At 43.5% G+C, this 19,644-nt stretch overlaps 1 protein-coding gene across 4 annotated transcripts in view; it reads right to left on the reverse strand.

Moving 5' to 3' along the window:
• Window positions 1-8,661, reverse strand: part of LOC115473568 (zinc finger protein 124-like) — an 82,552-nt gene extending 73,891 nt beyond the window's left edge. For 3 of the 4 annotated variants that reach the window (XM_030208636.1, XM_030208654.1, XM_030208663.1), the window contains exons 1-2: window positions 8,188-8,575; window positions 2,555-3,741 (exon numbers count right to left, since the gene is read on the reverse strand). In XM_030208636.1, the coding sequence (XP_030064496.1) occupies window positions 2,555-3,716 (1,162 nt within the window). In that variant the 5' untranslated portion in view covers window positions 3,717-3,741; window positions 8,188-8,575. Of the gene's footprint in view, window positions 1-2,554; window positions 3,742-8,187; window positions 8,576-8,614 lie in introns of those variants that run through there. The other variant, XM_030208646.1, reaches the window with a different exon arrangement.
• Window positions 8,662-19,644: the final 10,983 nt, after the last annotated feature.

A 19,644-nucleotide genomic window follows, 5' to 3' on the forward strand; every position in this document is an offset into this window, starting at 1 on the left:
ACTACATAAAAGTGTTTATTATAAAGTGTGAGATTGTTGGCTAAAGGGAGATATACTGCTGTTGATAATTGTAATGAAGTATATCATTTAGGAAAATATACAGTTGTTTGGGACAAAGCATAAGCCATATCCTAGAAATAAGCAGTGGATTTTCCCCAAGTCCATTTTAATAATGGTCTATGGACTTTTCCTTTAGGAGTTAAGAAGCTATCCAATCCCTTTTTAAACACCAATAAGCTAACTGCTTTTACTACATTCTCTGGAAATTAATTCCAGAGCTTAATTACACGTTGAGTGAAGAAATCTTTTCTCCGGTTTGTTTTAAATTTACTACTTTATAGCTTCATTGCGTGCTAGTCCTAGTATTTTTTGCAAAAGGTAAAAAAGCGATTCACATCTACCCGTTCAACTCCACTCGTTATTTTATAGACCACTATCATATCTTGCCTCAGCTGTCTTTTCTCCAAGCTGAAGAGCCCTAGCCGCTTCAGCCTTTCCTCATATGGAAGTCGTCCCATCTCCTTTATCATTTTTGTCGCCCTTCTCTACACCTTTTCTAATTCCACTATATCTTTTTTGAGATATGGTGACCAGAATTGAACACAATATTCGAGGTGCGGTCGCACCATGGAGCGATACAAAGGCATTATAACATCCTCATTTTTGTTTTCCATTCCTTTCCTAATAATACCTAACATTCTATTTGCTTTCTTAGCCGCAGCAGCACACTGAGCAGAAGGTTTCAATTTATCGACGATGACACCTAGATCCCTTTCTTGGTCTGTGACTCCTAATGTGGAACCTTGCATGACTTTAAACGTCATCTGCCATTTAGATGTCACTGAGTAATATCCTGAAAGAACCGAGTGACCCTTTTACAAAGGCACGTATAGGCCTACGCGCATGCAGCACATGTCAAATTGGCATTACCGCCCGGCTAGCGTGTGTGCCTGGCAGTAATTCCGAGTTTGGCTCGCCGAAAACCCACAAAAGAAAATAATTTTCTATTTTCTACCACAGAGGCATTTCCAGCAGTAATCGGCAGTTGGTGCACACTGGATGGTTACTGCGCAGTAACACGTGAGCCCTTACCGCTAAGTCAATGCGTGGCAATAAGGGCTCAGGCTGTAAATAAACTCGTGGTGGTTTTAATTTTGCCACTCATACATTTCTCCTCAAAAAAACCTTTTTTCCAGACGCAGTGGAGAAATGGTCCAGCGTGCGTCCAAAACTCACGCCCACACTACCGCAGGCCACCTTTTGACATGCCTTTCTAAAAGGGCCCCTTTATTAAGTAGACAAACTAAAGGGTTAAAAGAAAAAAATACTAACAGAAAATACTCAGAAGTAAAATGAATATATACAAAAATAATAGCCTTAATAAATCTGCATATATGTAGATGGTAAAAAGCTAACAGACATAAAAATAGATTTTCTTTAAAGGCAACAATCCTTCTCCATTAAAGGGCCATACTGTTCCTGAAAAGGCTAATTTTCAACCTCCCTGCAGACCAGTAACATGTAACAATGGGCTTACATGTTGATCTTTACGCATCGCCCCCTGGTGGAGTTTGTAGGTATAAACTCCATTTCAGTCACTTCACACCTGTCATCTGAAGTACCCAACCTGGAAGTTTTTGGTTTTGGTGGCGGTCAATTCAACCTGCAGGGTAAGTGAGCTCCAGGCTGTAGTAGCTGGTCCACCTTACATCAAATATCATCACAAAGAGTGGTACTGTGCACACAAAGTACCTTCCTAAGGTCGTGTCGGAGTTCCATCTTAATCAATCAATTGTTCTGCCAACATTTTCCCTCCCCCCCCCCCCCCCCCCCCCCATCATGGTGAAGGCGCCCAGATTCTGCTACAGAATATTACTGTAACCAGAGATCAGCATGCCTACATTTAAATGCCAGCAGTTACACCAACCATACACTTGGTGTAAAAGCAGGCACCCAAATGTGGAAAAGGCATGCACAAATTACTGTATTCTATAAGCTGCATCAGTGGCAGCCCCACACATGCCCCGCCTATGTTCTGTCCTCACCTGACACTTACATGCACTGACACTTACATGCACCCTTATAGAATAGCACTTAGGTCAGACCCTGTTTATTTTACAAATCTGCAGTACCAACCTTATCAATCTTTTTGTGGCTGTGACCCCATGACCGTGGCCAAATTGTGACCCCCCCCCCCCCCCAGAGATGTAAAATAATTATGCATCTATGGACACCCAACCCAGGTCATTTATTTATTATATTTGTTTCCCGCACTTTCCCACTAAAAGCAGGCTCATGACCCCAAACATGGGTTTTGTGACCCCAGAATTTGAGACACTCTGTCTCAGGTGTTTCAATGCCACTTATATGCATGCATGTACATTTATTTTTGAAGAGGCATATAAATGCACTTGTCAAGTTATAGAAGTAAGGGGTATGAGCTTGAATTATTTGGGGGGGGGGGGGTTCCAGACACACAAGAAGAAACACTTTAGTGAACCACGCTCTATGACTGACAAATTCAGCTGTTCAACCACTTTATAATACCACTTACCCATCAAACCACAGTGGAGGCACTTAAATAGGTCTTCATAGTGGCAAGCCACGTGAAGATCTTTTACACGCTCAGTTCCATAAAAAGAGGGGCATTTAGTGCAATAAAAACGATCCACTTTTTCCTGATGTCTTTTCTTATGCATCTTCCAGGCACTTTGCCTCATAAAAACTCTTTTACAGACGAGGCAGGGATAGGTCTCTTTTACTGGCTTATGGGTTTCTATATGTTTTTCCATCGATTTCCACTCAGACATGCAGCAGCTGCAATAAATGCATTTAAATCCTTGCTCGCTAGTGTGACACTTCAAATGGATTCTATGCATACCCTTCGTCTTGAGCTCTTGGTTACATATATTACAAAAATGTCTTTGCCCCTCAGTAATCATTTCTGAACTATGGGAGTTCTTCAAAGGCTGAATCAAGCCCTTGTTATCCACTGTGGGGGTTCTCTCATGTTTACTGCCTTCAGGAACTTCTTCTGCAGTGGCTGGTCTGGATTCTGTACCTGCGGGTTGGGATTTCATATTAGAAATACGACAGAGGCCAAGAAACATGAGGTGTTCGGACTGGGCCTCCACATCATCCCTGCTGCTTTTGGATTCAGGAGACCGGGAGGAGCATGGTATGTGATTTGACACCTCTGCAGTGGGCTCATCCAGCTGGAACGGAGATGACTCCTCATCAAATAGTGTGTTCACTTCGCATGTGTGAGCTACATGTGCACCATCACTGTGATCGCCAAGATTCATGTCACAGGACTCGGGGGTCATGTTATTAAGAATTCTATACATGGGCAAAAGGAAGGGCATCTTCTCCAAGCTTTCTTCATTTTCTTTGGCTCCTTGGCCAATTTCATCTCCAAGACTGTAAGAATCATTCTCTTCATGGTCTGAACATATTTCTGGATTCTGTGCCCCATGATGGATTCTATCCAACTGATGCACATTAGATATGTGGAGCTCAATTTTAGTCTTAATGCTGCTGGCAAACTGGCAGAGTTTGCACCTGTAGACCTCCACCAAGAACATATCTACCAGATTAGCAATTTGTACTTCAAAGCCCTCATTGACAGAGGTGTAGAGCCTGGATGTCATGATCTCGTCACCTAGATGCAAGGTGACAGGCGGAATATACTGGTACCTATATTTAAACCCGTTCATTTCCAAATCTGGAATGCAGGGGAAGCTATAAGAGAAAAGTAACAAGAAGTAAGGTTAGATTAAAAAAAAAACTGATAACTGCATTAGAAAATTCTACAGAAAATAAATTCAGCACTAGTCTTCAATATTAGTCATAGTATACAGCGTATTGAGTGATGGAAGCAGTAGCTGCTTTCTTCTTTCTCCTCCTGAATCTATTTCATCTGTCCCAGTTTGATAGGATGACAATAATACAGCAGGGCAGGACGAAGCTGCTGTCCTCCTGTTTTACTGGAATAGCAAAGAGGCGCTGAGTGTCTTGCAATAACAGAAGAAATAAACAGAAAGCAGACACAAAGTCCAAACAGGTTCTTTATTTGTACAAACCTGACGTGGCCATGTTTCGCCAGTTAGGCTGCATCAGGGGTAGTGACATAAAACAGCTAACCGGGGACAAGAAAGGCTTAGCCCGGATAGCAAAACTGATCATCCAAGATGACTTCAGCAGTATACTGAGGTATGAAGTTGCTGCTCCACTCTCTGTGAAAAGGACTTTTTTGCAGGTGCACTGAAAAATGAACCTGCATGCGTCCAATACACGCGTCTATACCAGCACAGGCCATTTTTCGGCACACCCTAGTAAAAGGACCCCTCTACGCATTGGTAGAACTTGCCAATCATTGAAGAAGTAAGCGTTAAAACCATGCCTGCAATAATTATGGTAATCTATTTAAGTTTGCTACTTACATTTTAATTCAAGGAGTCACATGTATTTTATTTTAAGCTTGTCATTCTTTATCACGTTTTATGATTTTACTTTTTAATCATTTTGTATAATGTTTGTACTTTTTCACCTTTAAATCATTAATTTTCTGTATGTTTTACAAATGTTACTGATTTGCATTATTTTTAATAGACCCCTGATGCAGGCGCTTTGCCAAAACACGGCCTATCGGGTCCTTCAAAAAACTGTAAACAGCAACCCATTCTTGGAAACTCATCATGCTTTCTGCATTTATCTATAGTTTTGAATGACTTCTGAGGTGACTGCACTTCTCTAGCATGTTAAATGGATTCTTCTAGGTTTCCTTGACAACTCACTTTAGGCATGGGTGCCTCTGAAGTGGTTGGCATCACTTTGAAAGCTCCCTGGTACTGCTCCTTTGTAGCTGGACTCTTGGAAAGTCATTGTGCTTGGTGGTAGAGGCGACATCCACCAAGGAAGAACTGCTAGAGTGGGCACAGTTAGTCAATCTCTGTGCAGACGTCCTCCTTTCCCCTTTCTGGGTGACCAGGAGTCTCTTCTCACCCTCAAAGTGATTGTGAAGATAGTTTAGGTGGTCCTCTAAGCTCACGGTGGCATCCTACTTACAATGCTAGACAAATCAAGCAGATAGAATGGATGATGTCAAAGGTCTGAATTTTTCTCCCAAATTCAAGACACGACTGGAACCCCAACTGTCAGGGACTTTTTTTTTCAGAAAAATTAAACACAAATCTTTAAACAATGAAGAACATCACAGTCAAGCTGAAGAAAACTGTTCAAGACTCAAGAACTTTGTTTTCATATCTCTCAATAGAGCAGGAAACAAAATCAAAAATTGAGGAGCTGAAAACCACTGCACAAAGGAAAGGTTATGCATGCATAGAACTTTACATTAGCTCTGAAATGTTCCTGCCTGGTACCATCAAAATGATGTTTCCCATTTGTGTCTTTGACTTAGTCCTGCTTAACTATGGAAAACCAACTGTAAAATATTCTAGAACCTCTGCAAAATTCCACATACTTTATTTGTTAATTTATCTTTTGAAGAATTCCCCCATCATAAAGCCTGAAAGACTGTTCATTGCCTTATGTACCTCCACATGTGACTTAGGCCTGATCCCTCCAGCTTTTTCCATCCTCAGGCTCAACTCTCCCCATTAATATTCTACAGGTTCCCTCTTCTCCAGTTCTCACCGCAACTGAGTTTGAACTCTCTCCCTCAGCTCAATTCTTATTCCCTCAACCCTCCCCCATCAGGTTCAGCCACTAGCTTTCTTTGCCACTTCTCCACGGTGGACACCTCTCTGCTTTCCTACCCCAATCCCACCCCTTTCTGTGTAGATCTCTCTCCCCATCCATCAATCCTCTAAGTCATCCCCAAAGTTCTCTCTTCCAGAACCCCAGTTCTCTCCCTGAATTTCCAAGCATTGAAACCAGCCTAGAAGTTCCTGCAGTAAATGGCTCAACAAAGTAAATGACAGCAGATAAAGACCTGAATGGTGCATCCAGTCTACCCAAGTCAACTATGCAGTCCACTTATTATCTATTCATAATTAAACCAACAATGAACGTGATATAAAATACTTAATCATGGTCTTTCTTTGGTACTTCTGGAACATAGACTGTAGAAGTCTGCCCAGCAGTGTCCTTACGTTCCAACTACTGGAGTTACCATCAAAGCCCACTCTAGTCTCTCTGAATCCGTCTTGTCATTTGCAGGACACAAAGTCTGCCCAGCACTGTCCTCACATTCCAGCTACTGAAGTTGCTGTCAAAGCCCTTTCCAGACCATCCTAAACCAGATTGCCACATATAGGACACAGACCATACAAGTCTGCCAAGCACCGACCTTAGTCCTTCACAGCTGGAGTCATCATCTAGACTTTACTTGACACATCCACACACATGCAGCCATTTAAGTTTTCTTTTTTTTTTTTTTTTTTTTTTGGGGGGGGGGGGGGGTTAATACCATCCATTTTCTAATTAGAGATCCTCTGTGTTCATCTCACGCCTTTTTTAATTCCGTCACCATTTTTGTCTCTCCACCTCCCTCAGGAGCATTGATCATACTCTCCATAAAAAATAATTTCCTAAGTCTACCACCTCACAACCTCAATTCATGCCCTCTAGTTTTACCATTTCCCCTTCTCTGGAAAAGATTTGTTTCTATATTAAACACCTTTCAAGTACTTAAACATCTGTATCATATCTCCCCATCCCTTCTTTCCTCTAGGGTACACATATTCGGGTCTTCCAGTCTCTTCTCCTACGTCGTTTAGCACAAGCCCCATACTATTTTTGTCACCTTCCTCTGGACTGCTTCAAGCCTTTATACATTCTTAGCGAGAAACGGCCTCCAAAATGGAACACAAAACTCCTGGAGGGGCCTCACCAATGACTTATAAAGGGGCATTAACACCACTTCTCTCTATACAGCCTTATTAAGAACCGCACACAGAACTTTAACTAGGCATTATAGTATCTGAACTCTATTGACACTCCCACCTGGATCTCCGTTCTCCCTCTCCCCACTGAAGTATGATCCTCGGTCCTCTTTCTATCACTTCCTATCCTTTCTAACCTGGATGGGATGAAAATATTAGTGCTCTTCTAGGTTTTTCAACTACCACCAGTCTATGCTTGCATTTCATTTATTTTTCTGTCCCAAGAGACTTTGTACCCTAGACGGTTGCCCCTCTCACCCACCTATAGTTACAGGCCTGGCCACATGTATGAACCCAAAGGAAACAGCTGTTCAGTGGTAGCAGCTATAATTAACAGACCACAAGGCAAGGCTGAGATGGCTATACAGAATGTCAGTAGGGTTGGTTGGTTGGTTGGATGGATGGAAGGAATGGATGGTTACATTAATAGGAGTATTAGGGAGCTAGTTGGCTAGCTAGAGGGGGTGAGGGCTGACTAGATGGAGCAGTGGTTGGCAGCCTGGAGGGATATTTGAACACCAAAGATTAACAGACTGATAGGGATGAGAGAGAAACTTGACAGGGTGGGGGAGGAGGGAAAATCTGGGCACAAGATAGGGATATATGAGTGGATTAAGAACAGGTTGGAGGCTGACAAACAGGAACAGAAGGAAGCTGCTGGCCGCTGTGCATCTCTACCTGTGGTGTATTAAGGGCCTCATTTACTAAGCTCTTTTTCGCCTTAAAGGCAGAATAGGTAAACAGCCTTAGTAAATGCTGCCTAAATGGAGATGTGGAAAACCTCAGAAGGGATCCCTCTCCCCACTCTCTCACTTCTGGTAGGGACGAGGCCTTCACTGCTAACTCTAATGTTTTGAGGGTGAAAATCTGACAAGGCCTGCTCTAAAAACTCTGTAAAAACAGGTAATCATCAAGTAAGAAGCCAGGAGGCAAAAACCTGAAGTGGTACAGAAAGACCTTCTGTTCCATCCTGCCCCTTTGACCCATAATGTCACTAAGGGTGGCTTTTACTAAAGCTTTGCTCGAGTTATCTGCAGCAGGGCCCACAGGAATAAAATGAGCACTGCTGCAGATAACTCGAGCTAAGCTTTAGTAAAAGACCCACTAAAAGTCCAGGGATGAATTGCACCAACATGCAATGCTACCGTTTCAAAACAATCACAGTCCATTGACATTAGGTAACATTCCAAAATCAAGAACAGGAACCCTTACTTACTTAATGTAAATAACATACTACAGACTTATTTAATGTAGCCAGGGGAACTGGTTCGGCGGTTTTTACCTGCAAGAGGAGAAGCTGTCCCTAGATCACAACGCTGGGGAGATAAAATGGCAAAACCCGGAAGCAAGTGAGTGTCACAGTGAGAGAGAACAAATCACACGCATTCGGCTGCCCTTTCACTCACACACGCCGATCAGTTCACCCCTCTTCATACACGCATTCGGAGAGCGGGGGGGCAGGTCTCTCCTCCCAGGGTTTCCCTCCTTCTTTCGCTCTCCTCCTCCCTGTCCGCGATCCGGCAACTCTCCCCATGCTACGGAGAAACTCATGCCTTAGGTCTCCCACCAGCCAGTGCAGCCACCTAAAACGGTGCCCCAGCCGAACCCCCTCTGACGCGATTTCCTGGCTCTGGCTGTAGCCTGTTTTTTCAGCAAGACGGGACGGTGTAAAAGCCAGATCTGCGGGATCCTCCGGATCTAAGTACTACCTTAAGCGGTTGTTTGTTTTGACGGCCGCAGCGATCACCGATCACCAGTCGCATCGCTGCGAAGCGGAAATATGGTTCTTTGTTTTCGCTGTATCCGGTTTTTCGTCCCATTGCTATATGCCTTTCTTTTTGCTTATGATGACAATAAAGATATTCTATATAAAAACAATAGGAAAGGCGATTGTGTTTTTTTTATATGACAGCTTCTAATATCACGAAATAAAATTGAAAATCACTAAAACAGCATTAAACACGGTTGTAGCTGGTAGACAGCAGTAATAAACTCTCTGTATGTTGTGCTCATTTTTCTATACTGTTCTATACAATAAATACATAGCCACTGAGAATATCTTGTTTCTTGATAGGTTCATCTTAACTGTTCCGCGAATCTTTGGGAAGTCGGGTGTTATTAAGATGGAATGATATAATATGTTTAAATTAAATGGAAGTAAAATTAAACTCTCCTTTCATTGGGAATCACATCTTCACTTCATCTCTTTTGTAGTAGTTTGCATTTTAAATACACAAATGGATTATTTAGTATCTCCAGTCCAAGGATGCACTGCGGATCACAGAATAAGAACCATCACAATCGGATGGAATTACAGACCTTACATCTCAACTCAATTCAGAACTTACTTTATCTCTCAGAATTTTACAGTTTTCAGTGGCTTCCTACATTGTAAATAAGAATTGATCTAATCTGATAATGTAAATTATTGCATAATTTTAGTCCCAAGTATTGAAAAGAATTAAGTACATAGTTTTTAACCTTAATTCCCTTGAAGCCACCCTCCCACCCGCAATGTAGTGGTTAGATTGAGAACAGGAGCCTATCTGGTCCATTATCCCCCAGATTCTATATATGGCACATTGAGCAGCATGTGTTAAATTATGTGCGTAGCCTGTTTTCTCATGCTACTCATTTAACAAGCCTATTTGTGTTGATAATTGGCTGATAACAACGTCAGAAGAAGGCAGGACACTGAGGGAACCAACGAGTGCAAGGGAAGGGAGAAGTCGGCAGCGCTTTCACTGACGCTGCTGCGACCGAGGTAAAAGATTTAAAGGCCTCGGCGGCACGGGGCGAGGGTAAGCACCACGGCGGCGCACTCCAGAGGTGGGCGCCCCCCTGCGGTGCTTACCCCACTTACCGCATCGGCACGGCCCTGGTTTCAGTTCTTCCTACCATCTTGAACGAGCTTGTACCTCATGACATTTTCAATGCTGACAAAAACGGTCTCTACTGGCGAGCGATTCCTAATGGAACACTTGCTTTCAAACATGCTGAAACTACTGGAGGTAAAACGTCGAAGGACCGACTGACGATCCTCCTTTGCTGCAATATGGATGGGAGTAAGGTTGGAACCCCTCATCATTGGAAAGAGCAAACAGCCCCGTTGCTTCAAGAAAGTTAAGTGACGTCCTGTGTCATACGAGGCTAACACAAATTCATGGATGACTGGGGAAATTTGGAAGCAGTGGCTAAAGAAGTTAGACACTAGAATGCGGGCACAAAAGCGTCAGATTTTGTTGCTTTGTGATAATTGTTCTGCACACAGAGATGATGTCAGGCTGTCTAACGTCAAGGTGGTCTTCCTGCCACAAAACACTACCCCTCTGATCCAGGGGCGTAGCTGCTATGGGGCCATGGGGGTCTGGGCCCCCGTAGATTTGGCCCTGGACCCCCCTGCCAGCAACCCTATCAACCCCCTCTCCCGCCGCCAACCTATCACCTGCTACCTTTGCTGGCGGGGGACCCCAACCCCCGCCAGCCGAAGTCTTCTTCCTTCGTTTGGTTTCTCAGACGTCAGACTCATGGAAACAGAACAAAGCCTTGAAGGGCTTCGTTCTGTTTCTGTGATGGAAGAAGACTTCAGCTGGCGAGGGTTGGGGTCCCCTGCCAGCAGAGGTAGGCGACGGTGGGCGGGGGGTTGAGAGGGTCATCGGCAGGGGGGGGTCAAAGTTGTTGGAGGTGTCGGCAATGGCGGTGGGGGAGGGGGGGTTGGCGGCAGAGGGGGGACTAAAATGTGCCCCCTCACCTCTGGACCCCCCTACCGCTGAAGTCTGGCTACGCCCCTGGTGTTATCCACAGAAATAGAGAATGGGGGAGGAGGAGAGGTTGGTTTAGGGGGAAAGATAAGAAGCTCAGTCTTGGTCATGTTAAGTTTCAGATGGCGCTGAGACTGTTTCACAACTTTGGGAGCCTTCCCCACTCCCTCTTCTTTTCCCCATCACCAAATTCTGCATATCTCCTTCCCACACATCTGTGCTGTAGCCACTGTGTCCTCTGCACTCCTTCCACAGTTCTATGTCTAACCACCTGACTGTGTGGCTCTCTTGCACATCAGTCTCTGTAGTACACTGCACTCCTCACCTCCAGCTCTGTACCATGTACAATGACATTTGTGGCTTGCCTGCCAATCCCATTCCTCACCATCTCTTTGCTGGGACTCTGCGTGTGGGGCTATGTATATGAATGCTGAAAAACAAAAGTGGGTTATTTTGACCAATACACTTCCTCCCCTTTTGCTTTGCAGGTGATGACAGCCAGTCAGAGGAAGAAGCTGGCCCCAGTGGCCACCAGCCCCAGCACACAGAGCAGCAAACCAGTGGGCCTGGAGGTGTGCCTGCACAAGAAAGCACACAGGACCATGGGGTGGAACCACATGACCCAGCAGCAGCAGCAGCGCTGGCTCTCCCTCCACCACCCGCAGCCTTTGCCAATGGTGGCACAGAAGAAGAAGAAGATGCAGAAGGGGGAGCACATCCTCAGCAGAGGCCATCCAGCCAGAGGAGGCAGCTACTGTGCCTTGCGACACAATTGCTGCACCTGGAAGATTACCGGCGGCAGAAATTGGAGCTACAATGAGAAGCGCTACAGGCCCAACGTGAAGTGGTACAGCAGCTCCAACGGCTGGAGCACAGCATCGAGGGCCTATGCTGTGACCTGAAAGCACCTAGTACAGCCCTGATGCAGCAACAAGTGGCATGTACTTCCACCACTGCACAGCAACCACCCGCAAAGAAGAGGAGCTTGAGATCCTCAGCCTCCCCAGCCACTGGACCAGCAGCCACCACGCCAGCTCCCCTTCTGGGTCTTGTGCCCAGGTTGCAGGGCAAGCCACAGACCGCAAGGTGGCCGGACTTCCACAGGGCAGCCGAGGCAGCAGGCTGCCTTGTGGACATAGAGGAGGAGAGTGGATGCGCATCAGAGGAGGACTCAGTCTCAACAGAGTTCTCCTGCAGCACCAGGTGTAAAGAAACATGGTGGGAGGGGTAGGAGGGGACGGGGCCAGGGGAGGGAGTGGGGAAACTGATGGGACATGCTGGGGGGTGGAGGGTGAAGGTTGGAGGGAGGGGAATATGCAAAGAGCGGGTGATGGTGGTGGGTGTGGGGTGGTGGTGGTGTGTAAGTACTATGTGATAGAAATAAATGTCAACTTACTCTCACACAAAAATTGTCTCAATCAATCTTTGCCTGGCTCTGACCCCCAGCTGGTGTGCACTCTGCTCTGCGGGTGGGAGGTGGAGGGGGTTCCTTATCTTGTTCATCTGGGGCCTATTGCTGTGGTTGCTGTGGCTCTTCTAGGAGAGAAAGGGAAAGGGAAATGGGACTTGATATACTGCCTTTCTGTGGTATTTTGCAACTACATTCAAAGCAGTTTACATATATACAGGTACTTATTTTGTACCCTTGTGGGGACGACCATAGATGGGTGTCCTCGCACTGAGGACGTCTTTATGGCCCTGTTTCGATTATTGGATTTGGATGACCTTTTTTCACAGGGACGCCCATGTGCCTTTTGTGTCGCTTTTTGGACGCCCTTCTCTTTCGAAAATGAGCCTGATAGTCACACCAAGATTCTTCAACCAAATTTCTAAATGGTAGATATTATCATCGATGGAAAAGTTGTTAATGAGGCTGATTAACATGAAATGCAGAAAATACATTTGGGGGAAAGGAAAGAGCAGTCTGAAAATTCAGCAGAACTCCCAGGTCTATATCGTTTCGCATCACGAAAATTAATAAAACTGGAAGGATCTGTAAGAGGATTTTGATTTGTCTTCAGGCAAACAATGAGACTTGCAATATCCCAAGTCCTTAACTAACTTTTCCAGGTCTCCCCCAAACAACAGCTTAGCCCAAAAGGGAAGCTTCGTAAGGGTAGTTTTGCATGCCATAATAGGTGCCTAGCTAAAACTGCCAAGGCCATATCTTTAGCATATGATCTGAGACATCTGTCATAAAGGCCAAAACAGCTTCCAAAGTGGGGAAGTCCAAGTGGAATGGGGGGAGGAAGAGTTGGCACCACCTGGTGGCGTTCCACATTTAGTCAATTTGGTGGGGTGGATGATGTAATGGTCTTGAATAGAGGAGGACATTTGCGGATTTAGTTTCAGTTGCTTTGGCATTGTAAATGTCTTAGATAACTATCCAGACAACTCAAGTTGCTTGTGCCAACCACAGTCTATATAGTAGTCCAGATTAAAATAAATTATTGCCAAGGAAAGCCAGACCTCTGACCACTGGCATCTTAGTATTCACAGGCTTTCTTTTGCTGAGGTCTAGTGGTCCAGCACTACCTCCGGTCCATAGGATATAAAGGTCTTCCAGGTGTATTTTCTACAATACATGCAGCCCCAAAGATACAGATTAAAAGTTCAAGTAGCACCAGTTCTTTAGGGGGGGTGGGGGTCACTGTATATTAGTTTACTTTTTTACTTGTTTACTGAACTGATTATATCCATTCTGTTACACTTATTCTGTATGTAATTAATTGTGTATCTACACTTGATATTCACACTGTTTACTTGTTTACTGAACTGATTAATCCATTCTGTTACACTTGTTCTGTATGTAATTAATTGTGTGTCTACTTTCTAACGATACTTGTGATGATGTAATATTGTAAGCCACACTGAGCCTGCAAATAGGTGGGAAAATGTGGGATACAAATGCAATAAATAAATAAATAAATATTAAAATCGAGTTGTATCATGATCCCAAGTAATGATACCATCAAAGCTGCCATGCCTTAGCAGCACCAGTAGATATTCTTTCCTCTCAGCATGTCAAACAATATTCCGCTCCTCAGCATCTTCAGTGTGATCACCCCTTAGGAAGCAGGCAGGAGAGGCCAAGATCATGGGCCGGAGAGTTTAAGCCGCCCAGAGTGCATCACCAGCACCTTGCTCTATTGGGGCAAGTCACAGTGGCTTCTATTTCCAGTCCCCAAAAGGCTGTGGGCTAGCATTGTGCCCAACCCTTTTGTGGGTATATAAGTTGTAATATTAGGGGAGTTTCCCAGCCACCAGGGGCACTTAAGTACCTTGTCCAGCAACTTATCTTCCTTGAAATTCCCTTTGTTGACTCGCATCACTGCCGCAGTGATTTTCCTCTAGAGCTGCAAACACATGGATGTGTTGTCCCGCTTAGCCTCTGTATCAGCTCTGGAACAGATCATAGTCAGCTGTAAAGTCTTGGCTCTCATGTGGCTACATAGTGCATTTGTTTAACAGGACTCCAAAGTGTCTGCTACCGCTAGTAAGAAGCTCATTAAACCGTCCCAGTTGGGTCAACATTGGGAGAAGCTGACTCGAAGCTCAAATAGCCATGGCCATCTTGACCTGCAGCTCCACCAGAAGTCATATTTACTTATTTAATGGTGAGTTGGAAGGAGAAACATCTACCTTTTATTATTGGTGAATGTGGAATGTGTTACAGAACTGGAGGTGCAGAGTTTAATTTATCGACATTCTGTCCAATCTTGTATAGACGTCAGATTTCACTCCCACATTTAAAAAATAGTTGAAGGATGCATCAAATAATTACAGTACTAGTTTTACAGGATGACTGAAATTAGAATTGGTGACCAAGGGGGATAGTGAGGTGCAGAGATGTCAAGCATAGGTGCCCGGTATAAGAGGCTTGGACAGGCTAAGCCTCCCCTGCTGTGCTCTGAGGGGTTTAAATTGTTGATTTACCTCCATCCTCACAGCAGGAGCTGTAGTGAAAGCCCTCTAGCCTTTTGTAAGCAGTTGTAGAAATTGGTTTATGGTTTGTTTACCTTACTGCTGGGAGAGCGGGGGAGGGGGGGTTGGCTGGAGGTGTCCTGTGTTGCCAGGGAGATATTTAAAGAGGATGACTTCCTGACCTGCACTGAGGACAGATAGCAACAGAATCGGATACTGGGCCAGCATGATCAGAAAAAGTCACCAGACAAAGGTAGAAAAGATCATTTTATTTTCATTATAGTGTTTGGAATATGTCCACTTTGAGAATCAGGTGCTCAACATTAAAAGTTTATATTTATTTACTTATGTATGGCATTTTATCCCACATTAAACATGAATTAGGATGTTTTGTGGCTCTACATGAGAATTGTGATATTATGATCCTTGTTTCATATTGATGACGGTCTGCATTTTCCGTATGGGTGGTATATTGGTGTATTAGGTTCTGCCCAGTGTAATATTTATGGTACAGTAAGGTTCTGAGTGTGTTTTTGCACAAAGTTGTGCATAGTGTTTTGCAGTTGAGCGATTGTGCTTAGAATATGCTTTGAGTAACCACTTTATTCTTTGACATATGATACATATCTAATATCTAAATTTAATAAAAGGTATTAATTGTGATTATTTCATTTTTATTTATTTATTTTTTCTCTGTTATCAATTATGTATATAAGCTCCGCCCCTGGCTCCACCCCCTAACCTCGCCCCCTTTAGCCTCCCCAAACAGTTGGGCCACCAACCGCCTATGATGTCAAGCTACTCAATTTCAGGCTGGAGATTTTGGGATAGTTCTGAATTTCTGATCACACCATCCTGGCACATTATAGGACTTGCAGGATACATTTCAATGGTCAGGATCAGGCAGTACAAATCCCACACTGCTTTGGAACATAAGTTCAAAACTAAGTCTGGCCAAAAAGTCTCCAGCCTGGGACTGGGTAACTTGGCATCTCTGGAACTGTTGAACGACTACTGGTGGGATTATATTGCATGGTAGGAGTTGGGCACAGGGTTGCTAACCCACCCTAGGATGACCAAAAAGATTGATGCATTTTTTTATATTGCTCTACTGCATGCATGGAGTTGTAGTTGCATTTGTCCAACTGGAGTCCACTCTTTGTTCTAGTCTGTTACTGTGCTTCCTTGTCTACATCACCAGATAATTGTGAATCTCTCTTGCAAATTTTGGTAGATGCCTCAATTCAGTTCTCTGACCTTCTCATTGTTCACATGGATTCTTCAGCTCATCCTTGCTTTGCTTCTTTTTTTTTCACACCTGGGGTTCCATCAGTTTATTGATTTTCCCACGCATAAAGCAAATCATACTCTGGACCTTGTTATTGTAGCTCCATCATAATTTTTACCATCTGTTTTTTTTTCTGGTCAGCTGATACTGGTTCCTTTTCCCTCTTGACTCCTCGTTGCATTTCTTCTTCGTCCCCTTCCTGTTTCCGACAAGAATCAAAGTCAGTGATTACGTTATTGTGATCCTACATCCCTTTTTTTTCTTTATTCCCAGATGACTTTGCAGCGCTCCTACTTGAAAACCAATCTATCTGTCAGGACAGGACACTTAGATCTTGTGTCGCCTTCTCTGCCCATTCTCCTATTCCTACCTGGACCCATTCAAGAAAGGAGCCATGGTATCATCATGGACTCTGGTTACTTAAATGACAAGAATGGAGGGCCGAACATTTGTGGTGTAAACATCAGACCGTAGCTCTTATGGAGGTTTGCAAATAAGCTCCAGAACCTTTGTCACCTAAAACAGGCAAGATCCCCTCCCCCCAGTTATTCACACTTATTAATATCTCCACTAACCCTACAAAGAGGCTCTTTAGTATTGTTTTCTGTCTTACTCCCATCCAAAACTTCTTCCTCCAGCCAACACCATAGCCCAATATTTCTCCTTCAAAGTTTCATTGCTTCAAAATTCAGGTCCACTTCTGGTCTCCAGATTGACTCTACTGTAGCTCTTGCTGATTATTTATCTACTTAGAGAAGTTGGAGGTTTTTTTTCTCCTTTAACTCTATCTGCCAGACCACAATTGAATATAAGGATATCCATACTGGGTCAGAGCAATCATCTATCTAGCCCAGTATTCTGTTTCTAACAATGACCAATCCAGATCACAAGTACATTCCATGTTACCAATTCTGGGGCAAGCAGTGGCTTCCGCAATGTCTACTTCAATAACAAACTATAAATTTTTCCTCCAGGAACTCATCCAAACCTTTTTAAAACCCAGATATGCTAACTGCCCACGTCCTCCAGCAACAAATTCCAGAGCTTAACCATTCTTTGAGTACAAAAATATTTCCTCCTATCTTGTTTTAAAATTATTTCCACTTAATTTAATTGAGTGAAAGAGTGAAAAATCGAATCAAAGTTTTGAGATCAATAAAATCCTGTGTGGTGTAGAATGGGTGGAAGTTAATTGATTTTTCTCTCTTTCAAAAAGTACAAAGACCAGGGGACACTCAATTAAATGACATGGAAATAATTTAAAAACTATTAGGAGGAAATATATTTTCACTCAAAGAGTAGTTAAGCTCTGGAATTTGTTGCTGAAGGATGCCCGTTCTACACCACTCAGGATTTTGTAGACCTCAATCATATCCCACCAGGGGACACTCAATTAAATGACATGGAAATAATTTTAAAACGATTAACTCTAGTTCATTTAAATCACATTTATCTTCTTGGATTTTTACCCTCGAAGCTAAAGATTGCTGATTTTGTTTAATTTCCATTACTTCAGTTTTAAATAGATTTGTTGTTTGAAGTAGAGATGAATTTAGTACCTGGATTGCATCCCACAGGGCCTCTAGGGTCACAACAGCCGGTCTCGATTTCTTTCCGATACTCACAGGTGGAGCTGCCATGATGGGAGAAGGCGAGGAGTCGACTCATCTGGCGTTGAGAATCCGACTGGGCCTCCTCTAGCTAGCGAAAATGCCATTCGCGGCTCTTCAGTCGGAACCAAATCTCCTCCGGGTCTCGGTGGGGCTGTTTGTAGGGGCGGGCTCAGTGACACCGCCTCTGTGCTAAGATCCACCGGTAATCCTGGGGATCCAAAGAAGGTCTGTATCTGTGTTCCAGGCGTTTGGACTCTAAAAGCTTCAAGAGTCGTTTGCCAGAGAGTTGGCATATCAGCGGGGCTAGGAGAGGCTTTAGCCCCGGTTTTACCCTTTCTTTTCCCCATATGTTTAGGGGAAAAAGAAAGAAAACTCTATGGTATGTTCTACGAGAGTTCCAGAGCACTCACGCTACACACCCTCTCACGAGCGCCATCTTGAATCATGCCCCACTAGTTTATTTTTAACATACAACTGTGACTTATCTCTACCTATCTTATACTTCAGCGGGTGCATAAATGGCAGCCACAGTCTTCTCCATTATGTTGAAGTTGCTCTCTCCTGGGTGATATAGCACACGTGTGGTAGACTTGTATGTAGTTATCTGTGTCCAAAAGGCTTGAACATGGGGACATTTCCAATTTAGTCCAGGAGGTAATTTCTCTAAATCCTTTTTATTCTCGAGAATGCCTCCACCACATTTAGGGCCGTTTACTAATCTGCACTATAGGTGTGTTAACGTATTTAACTTGTGTTAACTATGTACATACGTTAACAGCGTACGCGCCTACAATAACCCTATAGGCACCTACATGGTTAGCATGCACACTAATTGTAGGCATGTTAAAAACGCTAACGCGCCTTAGTAAACAGGGACCCTAGACTATTCTAAAAATATAGACGTAATTAGACTACTATTGCTTATTGCCAAAGTGTGTATTGCACAGAAATGGAAAGATGATACCCTACCTTCCCAGAAGTTTTGGTTAGATAGTTTGGTGAGTAGCTGGAATGGAAAAGTTGTTTGGCTTCAAAGATGCAAGCCCTGGAGGTATAATTATTTTTGGTCACCTCTTTTCCGCTCCTCTCCAACTCTCACTAGTAACATAGTAGATGATGGCAGATAAAGACCTTTTCAGTCCATTCAGTCTGGCCAAGATAAACTCATTATGTATGGTATGTGATACTTCATATGAATACCTGATCTTGATTTATCCTTGTATTGTGAACGGATGATTTAGTCCTCATATAATTTAATGTAAGGCCCTTTTCCCTTTTTATTTATGCTGAGCTTTAGTAGCTCCCCTATTTGAGTTTATAGTGGAATAAGGTGTAATTTCTCTGCCTTATCTATATAAAATAAAAAAATGAAATCTGGGTTTCTCATTCCATGTCTCTGGCAACCTTTCTTTTCAGTTTGTCATTGCTGATTCGTCTGAAGGGAGTTTTTGTTTTAAAAGGTTCATGTTTATGCTGCAGCTTTCTTGTACGATGTATGTAAAAAAATGTTTATAATGTAATTTAATTGATGTATTTATAGCTTGCTGCATTGCTCGTTAATGTTTATAAATTTAAATTTTTTAAATGTTAACAATAATCAAAACCTTTATAGAGGTAAAATAGCATTTTACCAGCAGAAATCATTGCTTTTATTGTCAAGTATACATGTCTTATTTACCCACTACTGAAACAGGTGGGAAATCAGGAGACGAAAGGCAAATTTTGGTTCCAAATAAGGCAACTTTATTGCTAGCAAGTGAACAGCACCGAGTAGCCTCGGGACACTGTGTGTCATAAATCATCTGACGCTTACATTTATACTTCCCTACTGGGCCTGCGCATTTGGCCCCTTACACGTCACAACTGTCATGCGCAGTAAACATTTGTAGTTCTTACAGTACAAAATTGTAGTCCCAGTACGTACACACGTCATAACACTGAAATGATACTGGCAAGAAAAACGAAACTTAGCAGCTTATTCTGTACACACACAATGCTCCTTTCTAGCACAGGAGATAAGGTGCGGCTCAGGAATGCAGGGGGGTGTCAGCACCCTCCAAGGTCGCCTATTCAGATGGCGTTGCTACGTGCAAGCTGGTCTTGTATAGGCCTTGCAAACTACTGTTACAGGCTATATATCTAATAGCCCTGCA

This window comes from Microcaecilia unicolor, chromosome 1 (genome assembly GCF_901765095.1).
Source record: "Microcaecilia unicolor chromosome 1, aMicUni1.1, whole genome shotgun sequence".
NCBI classification, from domain to species: Eukaryota; Metazoa; Chordata; class Amphibia; order Gymnophiona; family Siphonopidae; genus Microcaecilia; species Microcaecilia unicolor.